At 37.7% G+C, this 21,103-nt stretch overlaps 1 protein-coding gene across 1 annotated transcript in view; it reads right to left on the reverse strand.

The window, feature by feature from the left end:
- The window catches only part of LOC126375672 (dynein beta chain, ciliary), a 53,369-nt gene that overhangs the window by 21,118 nt on the left and 11,148 nt on the right, over positions 1-21,103 (reverse strand). The window contains exons 16-45 of the mRNA XM_050022745.1: positions 20,851-21,032; positions 20,299-20,457; positions 17,461-17,634; positions 17,230-17,375; positions 17,016-17,142; positions 16,624-16,653; positions 11,928-12,173; positions 11,599-11,823; positions 8,613-8,839; positions 8,394-8,535; positions 7,900-8,312; positions 7,547-7,682; positions 7,337-7,471; positions 7,130-7,260; positions 6,717-7,050; positions 5,914-6,626; positions 5,527-5,828; positions 5,278-5,432; positions 5,070-5,206; positions 4,516-4,982; positions 4,311-4,426; positions 3,978-4,139; positions 3,696-3,895; positions 3,270-3,426; positions 2,823-3,011; positions 2,092-2,331; positions 1,236-1,426; positions 873-1,042; positions 351-613; positions 30-150 (exon numbers count right to left, since the gene is read on the reverse strand). Of these exons, the coding sequence (XP_049878702.1) occupies positions 30-150; positions 351-613; positions 873-1,042; positions 1,236-1,426; positions 2,092-2,331; positions 2,823-3,011; positions 3,270-3,426; positions 3,696-3,895; positions 3,978-4,139; positions 4,311-4,426; positions 4,516-4,982; positions 5,070-5,206; positions 5,278-5,432; positions 5,527-5,828; positions 5,914-6,626; positions 6,717-7,050; positions 7,130-7,260; positions 7,337-7,471; positions 7,547-7,682; positions 7,900-8,312; positions 8,394-8,535; positions 8,613-8,839; positions 11,599-11,823; positions 11,928-12,173; positions 16,624-16,653; positions 17,016-17,142; positions 17,230-17,375; positions 17,461-17,634; positions 20,299-20,457; positions 20,851-21,032 (6,390 nt within the window). The remainder of the gene's footprint in view (positions 1-29; positions 151-350; positions 614-872; positions 1,043-1,235; positions 1,427-2,091; positions 2,332-2,822; positions 3,012-3,269; positions 3,427-3,695; positions 3,896-3,977; positions 4,140-4,310; positions 4,427-4,515; positions 4,983-5,069; positions 5,207-5,277; positions 5,433-5,526; positions 5,829-5,913; positions 6,627-6,716; positions 7,051-7,129; positions 7,261-7,336; positions 7,472-7,546; positions 7,683-7,899; positions 8,313-8,393; positions 8,536-8,612; positions 8,840-11,598; positions 11,824-11,927; positions 12,174-16,623; positions 16,654-17,015; positions 17,143-17,229; positions 17,376-17,460; positions 17,635-20,298; positions 20,458-20,850; positions 21,033-21,103) is intronic.

A 21,103-nucleotide genomic window follows, 5' to 3' on the forward strand; every position in this document is an offset into this window, starting at 1 on the left:
AACTCCACCACTACATACTTAAAGCTTACCAGGTTCAAACTCAGGATCCTTTAGATAAGGTTGAATAGCTTTTATGACATCGGGATGTATATTTTCTTTGTCATAATTTATAAGTGACTCCAAAAACATATCGACTTTTGCCATCGTTACCTGCAAAATCCATTGAACAATTCAATTTCGTACGTTCTGAACGACATAATTATCTCCATTTTATAAGCTACTCCAATAGCAACTGGTCTGTGACTGCAAATTGTTTCAAAGACACGATTTGCATAACGATAGACACCGACAGGTTTGTAATATGTGAGATTTTTACTTGCAATAATATTGGAAATGTAAAAATGCCTAACCTTTGCAGCTTTCCAACTTCTATCTTTCGGTATCTTTCCACCTGGTGCTAGCAATACCATGACGGCTGCAGTGACGTTCGTCACGACACCAGGTGGTGATCCAAAAGACTTTAACTCAGTGAGATTGGCCTTGTTTAAAGTATTCAAAGCCTCTTGAGCTGCTATAAGAGCTGGTTCTGCTTTAATAAGATCTTCCTCGCAATCTTTCTGTTTTTTGGAGACTTCTTCTGCTATTACCGCTACTTTTTCTTCTTCCTCATCAGCTGCAAAGACCAGATGAATTGTGAGGGACATCATATACTTACACAAACATAATAATATCAAAAATATTATTTTTTAGAGTAACTTAACTAATTAACTTCGGTAAGCAAAATTCTATTAGAAAAAAGGAAAACACTCTGTGACTTCCCATATAAAATCACCTGTTACGCCATGCAGGGTTGGCTGGAAAACATCACTTTTAGAGTGGAACCCACTTTTTGTTACAGCTTTTATTTTTTAATATGTATACAATAATCTTACCTAGCGCTTTCTCGCTCTGCACTTTTGCCGTCTCAACACCGACCATTTCTATTAACTTATCAGCTGCTTCGTTCTTCTGTTGCAATTCGATTTCTTGTATAGCTAATTTAGCTTTCAGCTCATCTACTTGCGAAGCTGTGCAGCGTAGTTTTTCCAAACCATTTTCTAGGCTAATAAGAAGATGAGTTACATTATATCTGATTTCTATCATTTCACGCTAAAATCACTGGATTTATTTGGAGAATATTGGCGTAGGCATAGATGACGGGCAGGACATTGATGTATAAATTATGTTACTTTCATTATGAAAGTTTCATACACCTTAACCTTTTATAATGAAAACAATGAGAAAAGTAAACTCACCGTACAATTTTGGCTTGAAGCTCCTGCGTTTTATTATTAACTAATTTTGCGTATAAACTGATTTGCTCTAAGTAACTCTTAGGCGTTGTGTAGTTATACCTCCGTTCATTCGACAAGTACGCCTTTGAGATAGTATTAACTGAAGTATGAACGTATGCCATGAACCTTGCAATTGAGTCCTTTAATGCAATCTACAAAATTAAACAAAAACAATTGAAGCATAATAATATTCCATTACGCTTCTTCGTTTATTTTATCTCGAACAATATTAATGTGTTTGACAAACTCGCGGAGGAACCATGAAAAACCGGGAAATAAAATATTAAGCATTTTACTAATCGAGGAGCTCGGTAGCGCAGCGGTAAACGCGCTCGGTCTGCGATTGTTGAAGTTAGGCAACTTTCGCAAAAAGCCGGTCATATGATGGGTGACCACAAAAAAAAAGTTTTCATCTGGAGTTCCTCCGTGCTTCGGAAGGCACGTTAAGCCGTTGGTCCCGGCTGCATTAGCAGTCGTTAATAACCACCAATCCGCACTGGGCCCGCGTGGTGGTTTAAGGCCCGATCTCCCTATCCATCCATAGGGAAGGCCCGTGCCCCAGCAGTGGGGACGTTAATGGGCTGGTGATGATGATGTTAGTCGAAAGAACTGGACACACGTGGTTTTCACGATTTGTGCAAAGATGACAACAGGCTCGCCCCTTCTACCTACATGGGATTTAAACATAGTTAGCGATGAGTGGGTGTATATACTATACACCTCTGCCTACCCCTTCGGGGATACAGGCGTTATGTCCTGTTATATTATGTGTCGAAAGATCTGTGGGTACTATGATACTGTCTATCAAAATTCTTACCGGTAAAACACGTAATTCTCCCAAAAACCTCATAGCAACTGAAACCAAAGCTTCCTGAGGCCATTCATGGAACCAATTGATAGAAGTACAATTAATCAACGCCGGGAATTTTCTAGATCGAACTCTCAAAGTGGATCCGACGGGGGAAAAACACAAGACCACCTTCAGCTGCTTTCGCACTCGATCAATAAAGAATTTCCAACAGATTTCCCTCGTATCCGGCAACCCAGCACCTTTGACCTGTAAATAGAAAATTCAGAATAGTGCTGCTTCTTCTTCTTCTTCTTCTTCTATCGTGTGGTTTGTGAGGTGAATTACCAACCCCATCAACCCTGATATCAGGGTTACTATTGAGCCGCCAAAGCCTCCTGATATGACTCATGTAACGACTACGTACTTACATTAGTAAATAGTAGGTCGGACTAGGTTTAGTAACAATTAAATAATAACAGTGTTATAACACTACGAAGACTAAAAGATAAAGTAAGTTTAAACCGTTTATAATATGATTCAAGTCACGAAAGAAGTCACACGGCCGCGGCGTTGTTGTCGCTGATTCTGCATAGAAGTATTATGGCTAAACTTCTTATGGCTGGACTTCTTTCCTGGTGCGGATTCTTTAACTTTAGACCTACTTTATCTTTAATCTTCGTTTTATAATACCACTGTATTAATTTATTTCTGGTATAGTACGCAACAGTTTTGCTTAATATAATATTGTCAGCTTTTACCTCATTCCTAACACCACCAATGATGTTTTCAATCTCATCTTCAGGAAACAAGTCAGCTACTTCGCCGGATGCCAGCAAATCATTGATGAGTACCAGAAACTGTTCATTTGCAACTTGAGCATCAGTCATCAGGAACATTATACCGACGTTTTTCAAACCAGTCTTTATGTACAAGCCCGAAAGCTCGTGCTAGAAATGTAAAATGAACTTGTGAATATTTATTTTAGTATCTGGTATATAAGAGATGCTAGTTTTTTTCCCTTATAAAGCATTAATTTCTCTACTATATTATTCGATCTCGCTGGCATTAATAAGCTTGTTGCATAAAGCATTTTTTTTTGTAGAATTGCCACAAATGGCATTAACCTGGACAAATGAAGAGCGTTGAAGGCTTTCACTCAGTAGTATAAAACAGCATCCTGGATTTCATAATAAAAATTGTCCTACCTTCAAATCTGTGACTCCATAACCTTTTTTGAGTTGAATTTGCAAAACTTCCAAGCTTGATATGAACGCTGCCAAACGTGACAAGGATTGCTTACCAGAGCCCCCTACACCCACCAGTAAAGCACTACCTCTTGGGCTTTCTAGAATACGACTTATTCTGCAACAAAATCAAGATTGAGTCCGAATAATTATACGTAGTAAACCAAGTTTTGTTAAAATAATTCAGAATTGAAAAACTGTCTTCAAAGTTTTCTTATCTAACAAACAAAATCAGAAAAATATTACTTACAATTATTTACAAATCTAAATAATCTGCCTATTTAGTTAATACATCACTCATGTCATTACTGAAGTGTACTTCCCCACATTTACAGCTTCAAGGTTTCAATACGTATAACAATACTAATAGTACAATAATCAAAGTACCTGCAAATATGCATCATGGCATCCTCAAACAAGACCAAATTCATAGCAGCAATGAGATCATTGTAACTCGCCATGGCTTCGGTTAGAAGTTTGTTCAACTGCTCCCAGGACGCTATAGGCATGTATTTGGGTTCACCAATGCCACCAGCGAAGTGACAGTAAATATTAGGACGTTCAAACACGGTGCCTTCGTCGATATCCTAAAAAAGATTTAAAATTCAAATAGAATTTAAGGTATCATTGATAACAATGTAAATTAAAAGAAAAGCAAAGTAAGCTTACTTCAAAGTTCTTTTTGCATAAATCGACTTGCATTTTAAGGAAGGCATCAATATCTTTGTCTTCCGTGAGTTTATCGCTGTACACTCGATGTGTTTCATGTAGCCAAAGTCGTATCAAGTCGGAAGGGTTCACTAGACATTCATTTGTACTAAACAAGAGACCCTGAAAAAGGTGATAACAGTTTTAGGAATTTAAGACTTTTTATCAGTTTTAGTCAGTCTTGATCGATGGGGCTGGCATAACAAATTTTGTTAAAAGCCCTTAAGTAAATTAAAGACAAAAAAAAAGGAATTTAAAAAAGAAAAAGTATTTAATATTCGTAAATTAGATTACCTGGAACATGTTAGAAAGGTCTCTCAAATTGAAGATATAGTGGAATTTGATAGCAGTCGGCAGGAAAACTTGAGAAACTTTGTTATGTAAAGCTATTGATGCTGCTACTACATTCGCTGAAAAATAAAATGCAGAAAATAAAATAAATAATTCATAACAAATAACTTGAGAGTTGTTTGAGAGATCGCAATATTTTAAAACTTACATGATAGCTTGGCAATTTGCGGATTGATTCTCAACTCTGGGTTGGCCAAATGCTGGCTTAGAATAGAATGATAAATATTGTTCAATGCATCGTTATTCGGAAAGCTGATCGCAAATACGCAGAAATGCCTCTGCAAACGCGGATTTATTGTAAAACTCCCAGACGTCGGATTCATACAAGAGACATACTGGGTATTATGAATATCTTTCAACGACAACTTGGTTCGGTCGTACCAATGACCATAGTCCATATGTTGCCGTATTATTGTATGCGGTTGTACAGTTCCATAGCTATCTACTTCTGGCATGTTCATGTCATCAATAAAGTAAATAAGTGTCTTATTTCCTGGTGGACCGTAATTTCTACCAGCTTTCTTCTCCAGAGGTTTCTCTAGAATCTTTTGTAACATCTCCGATGTAGTGTAAAAATTAAACGGGACTGACTGTACGGCGTAATTTTCTGATAAACTGTCAAGGAAACAAAATTAGCGTGTACTATTTTTCTAATATTCAAATATTTCTAGACGGTATTTCAAACCTAAATTATTAACTTACCTTTGCAGCTTCTCATTCACCAAGACAGTTTTGCCGCTTCCAGCACTCCCTACTAACATTACTGGGTGTTTATTTTTCATTAGCAGGTCCAAAAAGAACCTAATTCTAATTGTTTCAGACGTAGGTACCAATACAGCCTAGAACAACCAAACATTTTAATGCTTTTATAGGAAAAGGAAAAAGAAGCAAATAATGAAGAAATGTTCACCTGTAGAGGAATATCAGAATCTAATTCAAACTTAGGTATTTTTTCCGTCCATGGAGTAAATTGTTTTGTTTCAGAATCAATGTAGAAATCGAACACCGTACCACCTGGCGGGAACTTAACGTGTTTAAATTCATTGACCCACCACTTTGTGAATTCTATAAAAAGGAAACCACCAATATTCGTTATTACATTTCTATTATATAGTGTAAACTAAAAAGGAATAACCTCCATTATACATGGACAACTCACCGACTCGATAATCAATATTACTGTCCTGGAACATTGCAGAGCCAAATGCCCACACACAAGCAAATACAAAAAATATATCATGCCATTCTTTGGGACAGTCTGCTGGAGTATTCTCTGGTACTAAAAGACAATTTAGAAGATGACATAGCATCTGAACATGAGCCATTTCCGCTATAGGAGTTATCTTCTTGAATCTTGTTCTCACAGTTTCTAAACATGCAGGGATGTATTTGTCGAATAACATGACAAGATTTGATTTCTCAGCAGGTATTTTTCTAGTCTCTACCCAACTGGTGACGTACCTAGAAGTTAAAATTGAGAGTAAATAAATATATTAATTTATTTTGATAATTGATGTAAAGCAGTGTGGGCAATTTTAAAACTTACGGATTCCATCCCAAATCCTGAGGATTGATATATAGAATGCCAGCTCTAGAAACCGTAGCTGGAGTCGCTGTTTTAAGATTAGATATCTCAAACATAAGCCTCATAGTCGGAGTCAGTGCAATTCTTTCATTACTGGCCAAAGTCAAAATTTTATTATCATCCATCACTGTATTTAAAGACTCAATCCACATAGGATCTATGTCACCATCTAAAACGATCCACTTAGGATTTTCTCCAACAAGATTAGCTTGATCTCTCATTATTACAGAAAATAGACCATCCTTCCATTCCCTAGTTGCTGGATTGATAATACCAAATAGTTCATCGTTAGTAACGGCTTTTGGGTTCAAATCATTGAAAATTGGCTTCTTTCTTAGATTTTGATAAGTTTTAAAGAGCGACTTCCAAACTTGAGTTTTCCCTGTACCAGCATTACCGACAATGAAGACCGAATGACGTACTTCCAACAATTCCTCTAATTGCACAACTTTAAGAATGAAGTTGTCTTCAGGTTGAAGTGACAGGTCCATTGCAGCTTGTTTGACTGTTCTTTCAAATTCCAGATCGCGTTTTCTTGGTACTTCCAAAGCGGGAAATAAGTCTCCTATTAGACCCATAAATACTGGCATGTCGTCTGTTATGATCTTTGGGATGTTAAAGTCGCGAAGTGTTCTCATCAGTACTTCTTCTTCTGGCCTACCAGGATCACCTCTCTAAACATAAATATATAAAAATAGAACGTATTAAACACAAGGTCAATGTTTATTCTGTATGTATTATTTTGTTTGACCTTCAGACCTTACCTTCAGAGATCCAGCCACTACTAACACAGACTTGATAGCTCTTAAACCCCAATCGTAATGATCTTGCTTCGATAATAACTCTTTACACAGCGTATAAAGAGTGATGAACTTCCGAGCTAAAATTTTCGCTTCTTGAAAACCTTCAGCGACCAACATAATTTCGCAAATGAGTTCAAAATCAGGAACTACCATAGCACACGGTCTAAAGAGTGCTTTGAGATTTTCAGGTAGTTCAGTCCTGCCAGCGTAACCTGGATTCATTGTGATGAATATACCAACTGTTGGCACGAGCACTATTGTTTCTCCCATGAAGTTAAATGTTTGTTTTTTGTCTCTAAAAATCATAAAAACATGATACAATAAATGTATAATACAATAACATCATAATTATGAAGATTGTCTAGATAACATACCTTATTGCATCTTGCACTGATTTGACTTGCACTGCGACTACGGAGAGCACTTCAACAGAGATTCTGTTGAATTCGTCAAAACACCCCCAAGCTCCTGTCTGAGCTAAACCTTTGTAAATGTTGCCGCAAGACTGAAAACCAAAATCAAACTCTTCAGAAAAAATCCAAACAGTGTAAAAAATCTTCCTTCGCTTAAAAAATATTTACCTGATAATCCATTTGTTCAGAACAATTAAATACATATACCATTATACCCAGAGCCCTTCCCAAATCCTTCGTAGTTTCTGTTTTGCCTGTACCAGCAGGACCAGCCGGACCGCCACCCATGATCAAATGCAAGGACTATAAACATAACAAATTGTAAATGACGATAATTTTGACACACACACGTTGAGATACTAACATTTAGAAGGTTACCTGTGTCAATGTTATGTAGCATCTATCAGTCAGAGGAGTAATAACCAAACGAGGAGTATTACCCAAATATTCATAACTATATTTAAACTGAGCATCACAGATGTTGGCGAAACAATGATACTCCTTCTCGTCCCATCTAGAACCAGTTACATTTTATTTCAACAGAATCTATATCTTCACTATATGATCAATAACAATCGAAAGTTTGATGAAGAAGAAATTGTGGAAAAGGAATGAAGATGGCAGTTCCTACTTCTATTACAGGAATTTTCTAAAAATACGTGTTAATGAACATGAATATGAAATAACCTGTAACTAATAGTGCAGATGACCATTTACTATGATCTCGACACCTGTGTCTCAGTTGGGATTGCCACTGGAAAGCTGACCCTGCTTCCACCTTCCCTTGGATCATCTTACTGACAACATCTCTTGAATGCACATCAATGGTACAAATTGTCATAATTTTCTGCCTATCTTGCTTACTCAGCTCCCCAATCAGTAAGGTGATCAATATGCTAAGCTGCGCCAACTGTTTTTTGTAATAATCTTTAAGAGCATTGTCATATCCTTCTTCTAATCTCGCGAAAGCCATATTAACTTCTGTAGTCCACCAAATTTGCGAACCACATAATGATACTTGAGCCATAAAATCGAAGAGCCATTGCTCTCTGGGCTTCTCTTCATACGACACAATAGCTTCTCCAAAGTAATGACGGATTGTAGATCGCATAATATCTTGTAGACGGTTAAGCCATATTTCCACCTTAAAAAAATGTACAATAAAAAAAATTGATACATTTTTTTGATGTTCCATCAAGTTCTAACCAATTACAAGAATACTTACAGCTCCCGTACAATCACAACTTCCGTGAAATGGTACATATTCTCCATCCTTGGCTATCATACCAGAAGAAACCTTTTCAGCTGTATTCTCACTTTCTATAAACTTTAATTTTGCTATTGAGTCAAATAATTTTGTCAAATGCCTATAAAAACATAATTTTAGTTCATGTTGCCGAATATACTTATTTAATATAAGTATGGTAAAGTCTTAATTGCTTACCTGATTACCAATTCTGCTTGATTACCATTAGACAATATATCCAACAAATCTGCAGATGAAACAAAATAAAATCTCGGAAAAGCCAATCTTTTAGTTTCTAAATATTCAGCTAAAGCTTTTTCACAAATTACTAGATCTTTCTGCAGACCATCCAACTTTTCCACTAAGCCTTCTTTGTTCGTGCCTCTAACTACATTTGGTGTCTTTGCCATGTCTTTTGATAAAATCTGCAAGAATTGTAAGTGTATTATTATAGCTTCTATTATCGGTTACGTCATCGAGATTTGAGAAATATAATACGGGATTCTCTTAAAATGCATAAATGGTTTTGTCATAATTTTAATTATCATAATCCTTTTCGCATAACGTTTTTAAGCATAATAGTACTTTCCCATAATAACATCTAAGAATACTGGTTTGTTAGGTATAACTTATTTTTGGACTAATATTTTTTGGTATAAAGGAGATCATCGGATTTCGGCCCAGAAGTCAAAGTGCCGGCCAAAAAATAATTTTGCTATATTCCGTTAGATCTTATTCACTTGAGCATTTATTACTATGGCACCAAAGCTGTAGGGTCAATATCTTCGGTTTTATTCGAATTCAAAAAACTGTATTTTTAATACATCTTTGGTCAAAATGTAAAGTGCCGGCCAAGTAACAATAATGGTATATATCCTTAGAACTTATCCGTCTGAGCATTTATTTCTATGGCACCAAAGCTGTAGGGTCAATATTTTCGGTTTTATTCGAATTAAAAAAAAAACATGAATTTTCATACATTTTTGTTGAAAATGTGAAGTGCTGGTCAAGAAACAATATTGGTATAATCCGTTATAACTTATCCGTTTGACTATTTATTATTATGGCACCAAACGTCTATGACCATTATTTTGACTTTTGTTGGACTTTACGTTATAGTTTCTGTGTGAAAAGTGCCGGTCAGCAAAAAACACATGTCAAAGCTATCGAGAAGATACCTGTAAACATTATTCACTATGACAAAAATGTGTATGACCATTAGTTTGGCTTTTGTTAGATTAAAAAAAAAATGATTTTTGATTCATTTTGTAAAAAAATATAATACAACAGGCACGTTATGTAAAGGATCGTCAAAATGTTTATTACTATGGAATTAAACGTCTATGACCACTATTTTGAACTAGATTCGATTTTTCAAAAATCTGGTGTTTTCCTATGAAAACACCAGATTTTTGTCAGACTTTGTGTCAAAAATGTGTGTAGGTATATAGATACCTACACACATTTTTGACACATTTTTATAAATTAAAAATAGGTTTGAGTTTACGCTTTAGAAGCTACTTTTTTAAGAAAAGTGTGTATACAAGGAAAATAGAGTGGGGTGATAGAGGTACTACGTTATCGGCCGAGTAGTACCAGGACATTGTGATCGGCATACATGCAAAGTACAACTGCCCGACTCCTGTCTTCCCTTACAGCTACTTCAGACGTCATGCCAAAATACGAGTTTCGTCACTAGATGGCAAGCTTATCTTTGGAGGGTGGTAACCATCTACGGTCATAATAATTCAACCTAAACTTAGGCCGTAACGTTGAGTGGAATGCAAAAACTACAGCCAACGTCATATCTAAAATCAGATGGTATTAATATAGAAGTTCACCTATCAGCACACAATACAAAAACACAAAGTATTTATCTGACTAATAACTAGTCATTGGGAAAGCTCTGCTTGTTGACATTGTTAAAATGTATAAAAAAAAATAAAGATTTTAAAAAGTCCAATAAAAGCCAAAGTCAAAATAATGGTCAAAAATGTTTTGCGCCAGATTATTAAATGTTAAAAGTTGTATTAAAGGTCCTTTATAATCCGCAGTATCGCAATTTTTGCCCAAAGCACTTTATTTTTAAACAAAATAAATAAGAAATCAAGATTTTCAAAATAAAATAAAAGCCAAACTAATGATCGTACACGTTTGGTGCTATAGAAAAAAATGTTAATAGGCATCTACTCGATACTGTCTACATGCTATTTTTGCTGGTCGGCACTTTTCACATTTGAACTAAAACGTAAATTCCAATAAAAGTCAAAATAATGGTCATAGATGTTTGGTGTCATATTAAAAAATATTGAGAAGCAACTATTAGACGGATTCGTCGTATTCTTTTCGATTGCCGGCATTTTAACATATTAACCAAAACGGAAAGTCCAATAAACGTCAAAATAATGGTCATAGAAGTTTGGCGCCATACTAATAAATGTTCTAACGGTCCTTTGTAATACGCCTGTATCCCCTTTTTCCAAACGGACACAATATTTTTTTTTACAAAATGTATGAAAAATCGTGATTTTTAAAATCCAATTAAAGCCAAACTAATGGTCATACACGTTTGGTGTCATAGTAAAAAATGATCAGAGCAATCTACTCGAAAGGTTCGACACATTTTTTTTCTCTGGCCGGCACTTTCAAATTTGGGCCGGCCAAAGTATGGAGAGCCGATGATCTCCTTTGATTCGCATATAAATAGGTATCCATAATTCTTTTATAGAATAATAGTGTTTTGTCATAATTTTTACAAGGCATAATAGTAGGTTAGGGTGCGGCGGGGGTGGCCCTTGGGCCACCCCTACGCCGCCAGTATGTTATCTTACACACGAAAAGTATACTGAATGATCACCAACAGCATGAAATAGAGTCAAAAAATTTTAAAAGTCACAATCATGAACCAAATGCAACCAAGGAAAAAGTAAGTTTCGGAAATCAAAGTTGTGCCAAAACTTTTCTTATTCGGAGTATAGTTTTTATGCTTATAATACTTATGCTTATATGTCATTATTGTCATTAATTATTATGCTTATGGTAGTTATGAGTTTCAAAATTATGCTTAAAAAGTTATGACAAATTAATATTATGCGTAACTAATAATAGGACAAGTAACATTATGCCATGGTAAATTATTACATAAAAAATTATGCGTAAAAATAGAGAACCATATAATACCCACTTTAAACTCTTCGTCAATTCTATCGAATCTTGCTGAGTCGTCAGGCAATTGTTTTCTAATATCCTCAGAGCTCATAAATATGCTCTCCAAGTGAGTCCATGTCCGTTGAACTTCAAACCATACTGAAATCACTTGATCCGCTATCGACAACTTCTGCTGCCAACCGGAAACTTCTTCTAAGAAATGCGCGACGAATTTTGACGTTATTAAGTTTTGGAGTTGTACCTACAATGAATTACCAAATGAGAAAAAAAGTTTTTTTTCAATTAGCATTTCAGATGTTGACGATCCTACGTTAAATATAAATGATTTTTGATTATATTATTCACCTGATTTTCTTCCAAAGTCTCAATAAGCTCTTCGCTAGCTCTGAGCAATACGCATCCAGTCCTCGTGTGAGTTTCCTGTTCAAACTCCATGCCACTCCAGGTGGTATTAAGGTCTTTCAATGTCTTCTCCATAGACATCTCTTTCACCGCCTTATCCACTATATTCTTCACTTCTTCTTCACATTCGTGTAAGTTTAATGCTAGTAAGTCAGCTAGGGTGGTGTTTGCATCCATTACTATTCGGACCTGTTCGGTTTTCAAATTATGTTAGTCGCTATAAAATATTGCTTTCAAATTAAAAGCTTACGTAGCCTGTAAATACTAGAATATGCAAAATTGTAATACTTTATAATGATTTCTGCTTAATTTCTAAAACTAACATCTATTGTATACTCATCTTTTTAATTTCTGTTAAAATAATCTCAAAACATTTAACCCAAAATTACAACCAAATAAAATAAATATTCACTACAATTCAATTACTACACTCAACTAAACTAATATTCACCAAAGGCTAAGGTTATTAACAGATACATAAACAAAGTTCAGAGGGTGGTTCTGCCAGATATCTGTCCGGTACTGGTCGATAGAGAATCGCTACGGGTATGCGACCCCGAACTGCTCTAACTACTACTGTTACCTCCCTCTTCCTCCTGTGACAGTAGTATCCTTTTCCCCCTTCCTCACCACTCCTATTACGGATGTCTCCCGTTAAGATCGACCGATGATCCCGATCGGTCACAAAACCTAGCTTGCTAGCTTTCGGTCCGCAGCGTTAGAGGCCTTGCTAATGCTGATGCCGTTCCTACCGCTCTCCGATCGTAGCGGCTCCCCGTTCCATTGGATACAGGGCGGTAGGGGCAAGAGTGCACCTGTGTTCGCGCGCACACTGTCAAACCATTGTTCCGTGCACTATAATATTTCCTGCACAAATGGCTCGACTTCTGATAATGGACTCCGATTATTAAAAGTTCCGCGGCGATGGACAGAGGTAGAGAGGTCTGGTTTGATGCAACCAGGCTTTGTCTGATGTCTGCACGCGGGCGGTTCAGAGAGAGTGGTCGCTTCAGCGCTGCAATGGGCTAACAGTGCGATTCGGCAGCACTCTGGATGACAGAGCAGCCCTTTTCAGGGGGGCCCTGCTCTCCCCAATCCGGGGAGGGGACTAGAAAAGGTGTCCTAAAAAAGGCTTAGCCCAGCATATTCGGAGATAGTAACCACGGCTGTCTCTGCATCAACTCTCACGTGGTCGAAAGAAACAAAAGAATAGAAATACTGCAGTTAAATTCCGGAATATGACCTTTGCAGCGTGGAATGTACGCACCCTCCTTGATCGCGATGCCAACTTGGCTCTTCCTCGTAAAACTGCCCTTGTTTCCCGAGAACTTCGTCGCTACAATGTGGATATTGCTGCTCTCAGTGAGACCCATTTAGCTGATGAGGGGGAGAGGGTGGAACGCCTGGGCGGGTACACTTTCTTTTGGAAGGGTACTCCGTCTTCAGAGCCTAGGAGGTCTGGTGTTGGTTTCGCGGTCAAAAATCGTATCGCATTTAAATTGGAGGAATGTCCTATTCACATCTCGGACCGCGTCACTACCCTGCGTTTACACCTGGACAATGGCAATCACCTAAACGTCATCAGTGTATATGCGCCAACGCTGGACAAGGATGATGACATCAAGGCCAAGTTTTATGAAGAAGTTTCGCAAACTCTCTCTAGAACTTCCCCTAGAGAAAAGGTTCTTTTGATGGGCGACTTTAACGCAAGAGTCGGGCGTGACTTTGAAGCTTGGCCTAAGGTCTTGGGTAGACATGGTATAGGCAACATGAATGCTAATGGACAACTTCTTTTGTCATTATGCGCCGAATTCCAACTGGCAATTACCAATACCATGTTCAGACTCCCGGCAAAATATAAGACCACATGGATGCATCCGAGGTCGAAACATTGGCACTTGATAGATTATGTGATTGTCCGGCAGCGAGATATTTCCCAAGTGCATATCACTCGCGTTATGCGCGATGCTAACGCCGTTTGCTCAACTGACCACAGGCTTGTCGTCACAAAATTACATCTTCGCCTGCACCCTCCTCGCAGATCTCAAGGAGACAAGCCTAACCGTCTAAGCATAGGCAGATTACAGGATCTAGAGACGCGTGAGGCCTACACACAGGCAGTTGATTGTTCGGTTCGGGCGATGGAGTTTAAGAGTGGTGATGCTATTGCGCACTGGCAAACTCTCTCGTCTAATTTGGTTGTCGCCGCCTCGGAGACGCTCGGTGCTAGGGCCAGCAGGCACGAGGATTGGTTTGATGACAACGACGAAATCTTGACCAGAGCAATTCAAAAGCATCGACATCTTTTGCGTCGGCATCGTGATGACCAACAAGCGGAACAAGTCAGGCAAAGTGGTGCTGGGCTACGTCGATATGTACGGGAAATTAAAGACAAGTGGTGGAAGGACAAGGCCGAACGTATGCAGTGGCTCGCAGATACCAACCAGCTGGGTGCGTTTTATGATGAGGTTCGCAAACTTGTTGGCTGTGCAATTCGTACTAGAGTGCCCCTGAGGTCCCTCGATGGCACTAAATTGCACACTAACAAGCAAGAAGTTCTCGACAGATGGAGAGAACACTTCGATAATTTGCTCAATGTCGACAGAGCTGCGGACCTTCCATACATACGCTCTTTGCCATCTTTACCCATTTTTAATAAGCTGGACGATTCATTGTCTCTGCGTGAGGTTGTTGTTGCTATTCATCAACAACAGAATAAAAAGGCGGTCAGCGTCGATAATATTCCGGGGGAACTCTTGAAGTACGGAGGTTCAGAGTTGCATCAGGCCATCTGGGAGCTGTTCGTCCGTATGTGGGATGAGGAGCGGGTACCTGATGATTTTAAAATCTCGCGCATTTGCTCTTTGTATAAAAACAAAGGTGACAAAGCCAATTGCGACTCTTATAGAGGTATATCTCTGCTGACTACTCCCGGAAAGATCTTCGCTCGAATATTACTCAACCGCTTGATGCCCTTGTCTGAAGATATACTGCCTGAAACCCAGTTTGGCTTCCGTCCAAATCGAGGCACGTGTGAAGCTATTTTCTCTATTCGACAACTCCAAGAGAAAAGCAGAGAGCAGTGTCAACCACTGTACCTATGTTTTGTTGACCTTGAAAAACCTTTCGATAGCGTGCCTCGAGAAGCTCTGTGGGTTGTATTGACGAAACTGGGATGCACGGATAAATTTGTTAGGTTGGTCCGACTCCTGCATGATGACATGAAATGTTGTGTCAATGTACAAGGCGATGATTCAGAGTTCTTTTCTGTGACCTGCGGCGTGAAACAAGGCTGCGTGCTCGCACCAACTCTGTTTGCCTTGTACTTTGCAGTTGTAGTGTCGGGAGGCCCTGCAAACTGTGTCTGAAGGCATTCGTATTCGTTTCCGTACTGATGGTGGTGGACTCTTCAACCTGGCTAGACTGAAGGCTCACACAAAAGTGTCTCACGCGACTATAACTGAGATGATGTACGCAGACGATTTATGTTTTGTGGCGGAATCCCCAGATGGTCTACAAAGGCTTATGTCGAGTCTTGATGAGTCGTGTCGCTTATTTGGCCTCAAGATAAGTGTTAAGAAGACCGAAGTCATGGCTTCTGATACGCTTAACAGTGCCCCGATCGACATCAAACTTAGTGAAGACTCTCTGAAGCTGGTAGACAAATTTAAATATCTGGGCAGCACTTTAACATCCAAGTGTCTCCTTGACGAAGAAATTAACAGCAGAATTGGAGCAGCTGCTGCAGCCTATGGCAGACTTCGTCCCAAGGTGTTCCGCTCTCATGACATAAAGCTCTCTACAAAAGTAGCTGTGTACATGGCGATCGTTCTGCCAAATCTCCTGTACGCCTCTGAAACGTGGGTCCTTTACCGTAAACATATCCGCACATTAGACAGATATCATCTGAAATGCCTACGCGACATTATGAGCATCCATTGGTCGCAGCGTGTGCGAAACACGGAAGTTCTGCGAAGAGCTAATGTCGGTGGAATAGAGGCCTATCTAATGCGGCGGCAGTTGCGGTGGTGCGGCCATGTCTCCCGGATGTCTGATGACAGAGTGACGAAGTGCATCTTCTATTCGGAACTTCAGAGTGGCAAGCGGAAACAAGGCGGCCAAATTCTGCGGTACAAAGATGTGCTTAAGCGTCACATGAAACAATGTGACGTAGACCCGTTGCAATGGGAGGCGGAGGCAGCTGAACGGTCGTTATGGAGGCGTACAGTGAACACCAAGGTGTTTGACTTCGAGAAGGAGAGACTTCAGAAGCTCGATACGAAACGAGACGAGCTCAAGGCGCGACCACCTGCTGCCATAAATTATAATTATTTAGGAGGAGTGCTGACGTGCATTGAATGCGGTCGTACATTTAATGCTAAGATCGGATATGTCAGTCACATGAGAGCACACGAACGACGCTCTCATTAGTTGTCGAGTCGCTGTGGCCGAATACGGTCAGGAAGGATTGAAACAAAGCCACTACCTACTTATTTACACAATTAATAATGACAGTCATTAAACGAATTATAACAACAGTGATTTATAGTAATTACACTACCAATAATGAACTACTACTACATAGAACAACAAAGTATGTAGATGTCATTCACGATGCATTCTTCGTGTTTTTACTTACAGTGAGTTCTGGTGGCAATGCTGCTAAGCTCTGTGGATCACAAATATTTTACATTCCACCACATCGTAGAAAAATATATTTACATCCACAAATATAATACAAAACATTCACATTTGTATAATACATTCCCCAGCCAATCAAACTGCACATTCGGAACAATTTCAAACAGTGAAACATTGACCTCATATAAACAAAGTGAAAGCATAAATATACATGCCAACACGATGCAAGACATGCACAATTTTCAAGATGCAACACTCAAAATTTCAAACCCATCATCCAATTCTCAGTGAGCCACGGTAAAAACAAATGGTATATTTACACTGGAGATAATAGTACAACATTAATTTATACAAAATCCAATAAATAAAGTATTTTTCGCGAATCTTTACCTTCGTACTTCTCATGAGTTGATCCCAATGTCGTTCCCTTATAGCAGGATTTTGCAGCTCACCTACTGCTCTTAGAGATGTCAACATATTTTTCACTGTCGCTTCCAAGTTAACGTATGTGTCCCAACTAAAATACATCGAAATATACAATCCTTTGATAACAACAACACAACCAACATCATCATCTAAAACTATCAATAATCAAATCAAATACCTTCTCATCTCTTTGTCTAGCAGCCTAATTTCTTTAGCGAATTTCTTGCATTCGATATCCATATTTTCTACGTCTATCTTACGCCAAGGTGTTGTCTTCCAGTCCTCAATACTCGTTCGTACAATAAACGCGTAATCCCAAAGTTGCTGAATATCAAATACGTTCATAAAATAATATATATCATAATTCCAAAATAGATAAATTGATTCATGTGATACTTGACTACTATACCTTTAACATTTTTAGCTCTTTTCTGCACTGCTTCAATAGTTTAAACTCTGGGACGTTCACTTCAAACAATGAGCCAGATTCTTGTATGCTCCTCATTTCATCTTCTAGCTGTAGCATTTCGTAATCTACTCTCGACATTAGACCGTAGGGATCTTCACAATCATATCTGAAGAACTAAAAACACACAGAAACACAATGTGAAAAACTTTACTGGTTGCGTCTTATTATTAAGGCCAGATTAGGCAAGATTAAGGTGATTCGTTTTCCATACAAAAGTTGATGCAGTGCTACAGGAAAACGGATAGAGGAATATTGTTATAAAACCGATAAATAGTAATATTTTGGTGTATTATTTTCGCAAACTAACAAAAATGTAGGGTCCGAATACGAGAAGTACCATATTTCAGACCCTCAATTTTGATCAATTCTACATTTGTAGTGGTGCAGATTACAGTGTATTTGATGAGCGTGTAGAGGTGTCAATGTTAGTTTGTGTGCGTGATAGTTTTTTTTTCTCTAAAGGCTTTGACTACTTGACAAGTGTAATAGAATGTCAGTGACAATTTATAAAGAGATTTTGTATGAAGAGAATAAATAAAAAACTAAAAATACTACAATCTGAGAAAAGGAATATTGGAAAAATATTTTTGTTTTAACGCATATTATTTAAACATTTTTAAATAATGGGTAAGTACCGTGTTTTAGAAGAGGACATATATTATAATAAAAAATCAATACATAAAATGAAATGGCTGTATGGGCATAGTTCCCTTTGCCTTACCCTTCGGGAAAACCAAATCAAAAAAAAGTTGTTGCATTTGCCGGCGTAAATAGTAGTCATTTTTAATTAATTGTTTTTCCATCCAACATACAGATTTATTTATATTCTCTTTGCCGCGGACTTTTTGGTGGAAACGGGAACGGGAAGGTTGATTTCTTCGTTGAATAATCTAAATAATCAATACGAAGTGGTGTTTTGTAGTTAATGATCACATTAAGTTAGTCGGAAAACATTCCCGATAGTATTATTAAATCGGAATATTCAATAAACAAAGTGTACCTATCTATTTTCGCTTTGCGCCAACAAGCCGCTTACTTCGTTTGGGGTTCGGAGTAGGAGTCTGCTCCGAGGGTGGGGGCTTAGGTTTCATCATTTAATTAATCATCATCAAGAAAAAAACACAAGACATGGCTGTATGGGCATAGTTCCCTTTGCCTTGCCCTTTGGGAAAAAAAATAAGATAAATTTTGAAATTCTTATGTATAATAAACAAACATCACAGACATCATGACAGATCTAAAACTAACGAAAATCTTTTTTCTATTTGACTTATTTATGAATTTTAATCAAGAAAACGTGATAATAAGTTCGACAGCAACCAGTTCAGGTCCCTGCAACAGCCCATTTCAGGCCGCGTATATATGGAAATACTACTTCAATACGTCCCAGCCTCGTCTTTTTTTAACGTCCTCGTTAAAAAAAGACGTCCTAACCTGAACTAACTAACCTAACAATAAACACCACGCGTAAATATAAGTCCAGAAATGCGCTGCAAGTCGTCTGGACTGGGCGCGAAAACAACATAGAATTCGATTAGCTGCTAAGTGTCCCGCATGCTATCACCAGCTGTCACTGACATACGTATGAAGTCCCGCGGATTTTATTGGAACTAAATGACAAGTCATAATAATAATAATTATATGCGGATACTGCGACATCAGCGCCGTGCTTGCGGGACGTCCTGAAGCGCTATTACATCTTTCAAACGTGATGCGACAAAGTTTGAACCGACGCAATTTAGGAAAAATCTACCTTATTATTACTGTACTGTGATCGTTATTTGTAAAATCATACAATACATATACACAATTCTTTATACACAATATAATTATTATGACATATTGTGGACTTTTCGGTAGACCTACAAAAAAGGAACGATTCAACCATACGTTGTTTTGTTATATCTCAATGGGCTCAGGCAGTGTTTTCGCCGAAAGCTCCAAGTCGGCTATATTTGTAACGATAATTATGTTTGACATTCATCATCATTTTTGAACCATTTTATACAAAAAAAAATACTTGTATAAATTATATACCCTAAAGCACGCCCATGAATCACTCTACTCATTGGTGAAAACCGTATGAAAATCCGTTCAGTAGTTTTTTAGTTAGCCGCATGTTCACTGATGCGATTAATGCCTGTTAGAATTTTACAAAATAAAAAATACGGAAATTACGGAAGGTACTTTAGTGCAATGTACATTATTGTATAATTATAATATTATTGGTAAAAGTCATACTTTTTGAAAATTCCGTAACAAATAGACGGGTTCGCCAAATTCAATTGTAAAAAAAAATACAAAAAGTAAAAACAATTAAAACATGCACTTGGGTTTGAACCGTGAAACTTAAGAATGGCGGCGACTGCTTTACCAAAGGCGCCATTTAGAAGTTAGAAGTAGACTTCAAATTATGCATCTCTTTTAATAGCTAACCTAGTTCGCATGTGTGTGTGACAGCTTCGTGTTTGTACACAAATTGAAATGACACCAACTTTTGATGCAATGTTTCAATATGATATCTGCAGTAAATACTTAAAAATTGTAGCTTAACTTAAAGATAATGTATGTAAGATTTCGCCACCTAACATTTCACTGGGTCAGAACTCAACACTAAACGAATAAATGGAAAAAAATACGAAAACTGCAGAAGTAACGCCATCTGCTGACGCAGCGTTACCTAGCTGACTGAAACGCATCACCTTAAAATCGAAGTATTTAAGTATCTAGTGATGGGATCTTACGAGATCTAACTTCACATAAGTGAGAAATACGTACCGCATATCTTTTAAAAACTTCTCTGTAATAATTAACGTGTGAATCAAATGTAGCTATTTTCTTTCTGATTCCTGAGACTTCAGCGGCTTGTAATGGAGCCACCTGTTGTTTCACTGTAATAGCTAATTTCTTCGTTGCTTGCCATTGTTCTGGTAATTCCTAGAACATAATAATTATTATCCCATTTTTAACTGACTTCAAAAAAGGAGGAGGTTCTCAATTCGTCAGGATCTTTTTATTCGATGAATCTGTTGATATTGTAATTGAGGATCCTTTTGAAACTGAATCTATATTATATATAGTATATAGTGACCTAGCATGAACATTTTGGATTGAATAAGTATAAGAAATTTATGAAGTCACGTAGGTCAGCTGGAAGAAATCTCTTTCTTAGAGATAAGCTTACATGTACTGACTGTTTTCCTTGTATGTTTACATATAAATAAATATTTTTATTATATTGAGCGTGAGTATTTTTCCACCTACTGGAACATGTGCTCTTTACTAGAGGTATATCTTTTAATAAAAGTCAGTTAACATTGTTCCATTTACCTGTAAAAGCACATTGACTTCCTCAGGGATATCCATGTCATAGAATTTCAAAAGTTCTATTGTCTCTGTGAGCGGTTGGAACATGTCATCTGTAGTCACAGTCCGATCTTTGACATTCATCAAATATCCCATAACATTTACTAACGCTTCATAGTCGCCTTCCGGTACTGGCTGCAATAGACCTGTAAACATTTAATTATACATTTTTATTTAATTCAATAGTCAATAATGCGTCTTTCAATGCCTCTTTATT

This window comes from Pectinophora gossypiella, chromosome 2 (assembly GCF_024362695.1).
Source record: "Pectinophora gossypiella chromosome 2, ilPecGoss1.1, whole genome shotgun sequence".
Taxonomy (NCBI): domain Eukaryota; kingdom Metazoa; phylum Arthropoda; class Insecta; order Lepidoptera; family Gelechiidae; genus Pectinophora; species Pectinophora gossypiella.